This window comes from Clinocottus analis, unplaced genomic scaffold (assembly GCF_023055335.1).
Source record: "Clinocottus analis isolate CAN_PGR_092001 unplaced genomic scaffold, fCliAna1.0.p SCAF_7, whole genome shotgun sequence".
Lineage (NCBI taxonomy): Eukaryota > Metazoa > Chordata > Actinopteri > Perciformes > Cottidae > Clinocottus > Clinocottus analis.
Window position 1 is genome coordinate 348333 of NW_027176229.1, and position 7312 is coordinate 355644.

Here is a 7312-nt window from a genome sequence, read left to right on the forward strand (position 1 = left end):
TTGTCTCGTCAGGTCCGATCAACTTAAAAATCCGGGGCACCGAGCCGCATCGCTGTTCTCCGAGCTACGAGCTACTGCAGCTGTGATACAAGATGATGCAGCGGGGTCCACAGACCGCGAGAGGAAGTTCCACTTTAATACAAAAGAGAGAAAGCAGCACATTCATTCATTCACTGTCGTTGGACTTACTAGTTTGTTTCTGCACCAAATGCAACGGATGTGCAATATTGATATTTTCAGTTCTTCTATTCTTTAAAGAAGCCCTCAAACTAAAACCTTACAGCTTACTGGGTGTCAAAATCATTCAAATCTGTGTGAAGCTCATCCAAGTGCTTTCATCAGACGCGAAGGCCTCTGTCCTGTCAGCGTGGAGGTGATCCAAGTCAAACATACAAAAACACTCTGAGGACTAGAAGAACACTCGACATGCAGCGCAGAATGATCCCAGCCGCTTGTATTCAAGAAGCAGGAAAAATAATCTACAAATATAGTTAGATTAATTGAGCTTTTAGGTTGTAGATCATTAAATATTCTATTATGAAGACAAATCTCTCTATTTAACCGCATACTTACCTTCTTTTGGGTTTACTCCACTCTTCATACCTGACCTACATCCATCTAATTTGCCGCCGGCACAGTGAAACCAGTAATGGTGACATTAAAGCCATGGCAACCACCACTTAGCACTCATTTGGATAGAATGAGCATCGCTCTTTTGTCCCCTTCCACACATCACAGAGGTGAACTGAGGAAGCAAATTATCATATTGTTATACTTTTCCTTTAGTCCTTGGTCCTTCACGTGTGCGTTTTATTGCATGTTACTTATCGAAGCTGCTGATCTCATCAAACGTGTGACACACAACATTTATCCTTCACACCGCTAATGAGTGCAGAGAGTCGGGGAGATGCTGTGGCAAGAAAACATGCATTGGATATCTTGTGACGTGAAACCACTTCCTAATAACAAATATATTGTATCTTGATATTAAATCCATTGCAATCCGACATTGTTTCCACTCCAATTACGTTGGGATCAATATTCAGCCTTTCAAGTTGGATAATAAAAAGAAGAAATGGTATTCATGCCTCCAGTGATGCAGATCTGAGAGGTTTGAGGTCAATGTACGAATGAAGACCTTGGTCAGAGTGTGACAAAGCGTCACGTTGATCTGTGAACACGAGGGCGGCTGCTCTTCAGGCGCCGTGGTCACTGTTCATAGACAAATCTCCTGAGCGGCTTCAATAGTTTATTTAATTCGTTTTTTTTGTGCCTCCTTTCACCAAGAGGTCTTTTTAAATCCCTGCTTCCATAGTGCGTTGGTTGAAGTGTCCTTGAGCAAGACACTGAACCGCCAGTTGCTCCGCGGGCGCCTCGCGGCAGCACACTGCTCCTTACTTACTGAGGATTGTTAAAATCGGAGCCCAATTTCCTCAAGGGGATTCATAAAGCATAATTTTGTCTTTTTCTTTTATTCCATAGTGCTGATATATTCAGCCGCCGCCTCTCGACAGACAATGAATCTTCCTCCTCGCTCCTCTTTGTCGGCCCTCTTAACACCTTTTATCTCTTTTCTTTCCGCAGGATCAGTCAGACAAGAGCGACGATGACTGAGGACAAGAGAACGTCTCCTATCGCACTTGTAAACAAAAAGGACAGTATGTTCCACCGCCGCTGTTCAGGTTCAATTTCTGTGCGTTCATTCGTTTTGACTTCATTCGTCGATCTGTGATGTGTTTTGTCGCACCTTCTCCTACCAGCTTAGAAATGTATTACTTATAATCGATAAGCTACAGCAATACCAATCTGCTTATACTCCTGTTTTTAAGACAATTTTTTTAGTATATTTTTTAACTCTGTGCTTTAAAAGCTGATTTAAATTCTGTATGTATTTAAAAAAAAAAAAAAAGGAAGACAAAAAAGATTTGGTCACGCTATTCGCGCTTTTGCTTGATTTGTACTTGCTTGCTTGCACTTTTAGGAAATGAAATATTAATATTGAAATTGTTAGAAAAAAGTGTCATGAAAACAAACGGATAGATAATTTGAAGAACCGCTGGTGATCACATCAAAGTAAAAAGCAATCAGTCGAGTTTTTAATGTGTGGGTTCACCGTTTCACCTTGTTGCAGTGCCAAATGTGAGAGGAATTGAATGTTCGCTAAGCCCCGCCCCAACCAGCAATTGTTTAATCACAGCCAAGCAACCATAACCCTGCACTTCTTTTTGTTGGCCCAGTTGTGTTACCTCGAACCTGAAGTCACTGGTCAGTGCTCCTTCTCAACATGTGTCCTCTTATTACGTAAAACGTAAAAGCAAATTGTTACAGAATACAAACTTTTTATATCAGTTATACATCTTTTGATATTGTATTGACTCTTTGACTATGTATGCTCCATTTTAGCCACGTCCTCTAAATGGATCATCATCATCATCAGTGACGATGGCAACTGTTTCTGCCTGGCACATGCTAGCGTTAGCATCTGTCTCTTAGCATGACATCACATCGTAAAAAACTCAGCTGGGATCAGAGACAATACGTTGACACACACACACACACACACTATATGTTACAGCCAGCACAACAACATGACAGTTGCAGCTTGATTCTCTGACTATAGATGGATTCTTCTTTTTTTTCTTTCTTCATACTGCTTTTATTAAGAGAAATGTAACCACATTTGATGTAGGCAGCACATCATTTAGATAAGGCCATGTGCTCCACGTATCCTTTCCTCCAATGCGTTCAAGTTGTCGTCTGTCACAGACAATGTTTTGGACTCTGTTGTGATCACTTCCTCCCTCAAAAAACTGGGAGACATCTTGTGCTGTTGAACAGAAGCAGCATCAATCGTAGTTAAAATGTAGCTATTTAAAGCGTCCAGCAACATGTTACTCCATTTTGCAAACCGACTGTAAAGGATCAAGTCTTTTTAGGGACTATTAAAGGCAGTAAACAACAGAAAATATTACAAGGAAAAGTATTAAAATATTTGACTTGAATGACATTGAGCACACCAGTTTATTTTAAACAATGTACTGATTTTATGAATTATTCGGATTGAGGTGATTGTGTTCCTGTTTTAGTTTTGAGCCCTCCTTTTATTGCTTTATATCATTTGTAGCATGAACTCTTCTGTCAATATACTGTGCACATGCAGATATACAGTATATCATTTGTTTTTGGTGTAACGTGCTTTGCCGACTCTCCATAAGTGTGACTTAATCTATGCTTTCTTTGCACAGTGTCTTTGTGGTTGTAACTCATAGCCCAGGGCAAATAAAATCTCACAGATTTTCCGAACAAAAAAAACTGGTGGTGTTTTTTTTTTCTTTCTTCTCTCCACAGTGACCGTGTAACGGCACACTGCTCATGGAACACTGTAAACATCAACCTTGAATTTTATTTGTGTTTTGTTACAAGACTTGTTTGTTGGTTACAAACTGTCTCAATAAAGTTTTGAAACAGGAAGTCTGCAAATACAGAAAGTGTCTTAATGTCCTGATAGATTATACAAATACAGTTTACAGTGTGCGAGTCTCACAGATATTTGTCATCGCACGTCTTTAAAAGTCTTACATTTAGGTAGTAAAACTACTTAGTTAATGTTTTTTTCTTAGATTTAATGTGTTCTCGTCTGTTTTTGTTTCCATTCAGGGTTTTCTGCCATTAAAGGCCAGTAAAAGAAATGAAATCATCGGCAATCAAATAAATTATAAGATAATTGATCTCATAATTTTGATTTTCCATCTCATAACTTTGACTTTTTATCAAAGTAAATTTGTTGCCTTGCTCTATTAGATTATGTTACCAGTGTAGTAAATGGCAAAAAAAAAATCCCTCGCTAACTAATTCGCTGCTAAATTAGTCAAATGAAACAACCTAATTCATCATTCACACACTCATGGCGTGGGAAAGCACATCACTATCTCCACATGAGGCACAATTTTGTGCAGTTTGTCACCAACGTAGCATGAAAGCATGGTGGGATTAGGGATTAGCATGCTACCTAACCGGCCGCTAAGTGAGTAAAATATATCAACGAAGGGCTTCATCCTGTACACTCTTGTCACGACACTTTACCAACGCCAGATGAGTGGCGGCTTTGTTCAGGTACATTTCTGCACCCGGTGTAGCTTGAAAGCATGGTAGCTAACAAGCTAGCTAACATAAGCTAGCTAGCTAACAAGCCAGCCGCTAAATGACAGAAATATAACAACTACACCCACACCAAAGACACTTGTCCTTGCTTTTCTCCCGGTGTGGGAAAGCCCCTTGCTATTTCCAGATTATCAACCAATCACAGCACAGTAAAGTGGGATTAGGCAGGATTATCGCAGATAAAACATTCAGACTTCCTGTTTCAATTCCGTCTGTTCTACTTGTGATCACTGAATTCCCTTCATGTCCGTCAACACATCCGTCTCCACACTATTAAGAAGATGATTTGAGTTGGGGGGGGGGGGGGGGGGGAATATTTGACCCAACGTCATGAATGTGTCCCGTTTTGCACCCGGTGTGTAAAACCAGGAATACAGCCTCACAGCACCGCCAGCTGCAACAGAATATTTGTTTACTCTTGTTTACGTTGACCTGAGGCGATCTGTAGTGTAGTCCCTCCAGAATATTGTTTGTTGACATAAATCCTGCTGCTATACTTGGCTGGGAGGAAAGTTTGTGGAACACAACCAGAAGGGAGAGGAGGAGGAGGAGGAGGAGGAGGAGGAGGAGGAGCAGGAGGACGAGGAGGAATGATGGCAACAGAAAGATGTTGTCTGGGACTCTGTGTTGTTGCTCCGCTCGTGTCCCGAGTGTGTTGGAAAAGGTAAAATGTGGCCAACTCTGTAGACGACAACTTATCCTTCTCTCTAACGCAGCATTTGTTTTCCTCTAAAATTCCACCCAACATCACGTCATCATCAGATCAGATATTTTATGCTAAATAAACAGATTATTATCGGGCTCCCTCAGGTTTCTCTCTTACTGGAAGTCAGAGGATGTTGTGTGTGTACAGATTGTAAATCCCTAATATGAAAGGCAAATATTGGGCTCTACAAAATGAATTGAATTGGTGGTAAATGGTTTAAAAAAACAATATTGATGGAAGCCATACATTTCAGAATACATGATTTTATACTATAATTGGCTTCAGTGGGACCTTGTTTGTCCTTAATTGGTGCAAGAGGCTCTATTTTGGCTACACAGTTGTTGTTTTTTGTGTATAGACTTATTGTAAGCGCTGAGGTTGAACTTCCAAAATTTGAAGAATAAAAAAAAGTGGAAAAGCTCAAGCGGGTTAACACGGCTGTGTGGTGCAGCTCAGACGCTGGAGGGCAGAAGACGGCGCCGCCCTACTGTACAGCTGGCCGGACCCTCACATCAAAACAGCTTTACGTTTTTGTATTCCTGCCATTTTAAACAGAGCTTGACTAAGCCAATTCCCCCTGAAGAATGAGCATCCATCGCCTCCCGCCTCTTTCTTTTTATCTGCCCCCTTTGAAGTGCCGAGCTGTTGGGATAGACTTGAGCCCAGGAAGAGAGGGGCAAATTGGATGTTAATCCTTGTCCGAGTGCCAGAGATGTCAGCTGCAAGAAAGAAAAAAAGGGAAAAAAAAAAGTCAGGTGCCGGTGCAATTCGTGCTATTCCTCTGTAGCTTTTGTCCTCTGCCATCACATTCCCTCCAATCGCAAACTGACTTGGGGGAATTTCCAGTAACGACTCCTGAACGGCGATGTGAAAGGGCCAGGTGCTCAGCTATTATCAGCGGATCTTGTGCTGTAGCGCGTCCACATTCAGGGCGGGAAACGGGAACCGATCGATGCTAACTCTTGCACAACTTAAAAGGAAGAGCGGGAAAAGGCTTTGTCTCCCGTCGGATTCCGGGGTTCACTATCAGTTTAACGCATGATCGAGGAAAAGCTCTTTTTTTTCTTTGCTGTGCCGAGTCCGTTTAAGCTGAGAGCAGTGGTGAAATGCAATTAAGTACATGTACTGTAGTGAAGTACAAGTTTGAGGAAAGAATATTTATTAGGGTCGGAGCGAGTGACGTCGTCAGTCCGAGAGGATCCTGGTGAAACTGCTCTGCTTCTTTTCATTGTTCTGATTTAAATTGTTGTACATTTGGACTTGTCATACTCCAAAAGTCATCAAATATGGACCGCTTGTCAGGCCTGGTGAAAATAGGCATCTGATATAGGTGTAAAAAAAAAAAAAGTACCAAGAAATGGCTCTCTTGCGCCCCCTAGCACAGTTTAGCACAGTTTTAGCACAGCAGCTAGCCTCATTGAAGCAGCATCACCAGGAGGAAATTGACCTTTCACCGCAGATCAGCTGGAGGCTGTCAGAAAGCCCCTGAGAAGTTGGACGAGCACACATGTCCAGCTCCACCTGCTCGACAAAAAAGCCTCTCAGACCCATAAAGTCCGTCAACCAAATGTTTATGCCATTTTGAATTTTGTGAAAAACACGTTTTTGCACTTTTCTCCTAGAACACTTGGTCCGATTCATCCCGAACTCTCTGTGTTGGATCATCAAGACTGCGTTGAAAGCTTTCTGATGTCTCATTACGTTCAGGAGAGACAGACCAATTAACCTCTTAGGGGCGTGTCTTGTTTTTCATGCTTCTACTTTGCTAGATTTCAGGGGGAAATACTTTTTACTTTACTACACCTGAAGTGAGTACATATTTTCAAACAAAACAGTGCATCTGAAACGAATATTTAAATATTCAATTGGTAGAAATTTAGAAAATCCTTTGAAGACCATTTCATGATTCCAGCTTTACAGCATTTATTAAATAAGTTATTCTGTAAGAGCTGCAACAATTATTTTTTGGTGCGATAAAAGTCCATCACACGTCCCCAAAGCTCACATTGCAGCTTTCCAATGACATCACTTTTGTCTTCTTGCTGATCGACAACTGTCGTAATCAGAAACTTCGTCCTGTTGACTGTAATTATTTCAGTATCTGTCCTGACCTTTGACCCCAGCTCTGTGCAGACACTAAAAGCAAGAGATCACACGTACAAAGTGGCAGAGATGAGCTTTCCGTGCACGGAGAGACTTTACTCTATAATCATGAGCTCACGGGGTCATCTGGACGCTGTCGTCTTCTCCAGCAGCCTGATGAGGAGAGCTGACCCTTTTTTTGTAGATAATCACCCTAAACTTTAAATACCCACCCGTCTTTAGGCCTCTGCTCGAAAATGTCCTCCCCAAACTAAAAGTGTGTCTCTCTACAACCACGAGGGCTGTTTGAATAATGTTGTGTTATAATAAAAGCTACACATGGTGTTGTTCAGATGTGTAAAT

The 7312-nt window shown here is 41.4% G+C and overlaps 1 protein-coding gene across 2 annotated transcripts in view; it reads left to right on the forward strand.

Annotated features, from left to right (window-relative positions):
* The window catches only part of smarca2 (SWI/SNF related, matrix associated, actin dependent regulator of chromatin, subfamily a, member 2), a 45285-nt gene extending 41973 nt beyond the window's left edge, over positions 1–3312 (forward strand). For both annotated transcript variants that reach the window (XM_068604508.1, XM_068604509.1), the window contains one exon: positions 1585–3312. In XM_068604508.1, coding sequence (XP_068460609.1) covers positions 1585–1614 — 30 coding nt within the window. In that variant the 3' untranslated portion in view covers positions 1615–3312. The remainder of the gene's footprint in view (positions 1–1584) is intronic.
* The last annotated feature ends 4000 nt before the right edge of the window (positions 3313–7312 follow it).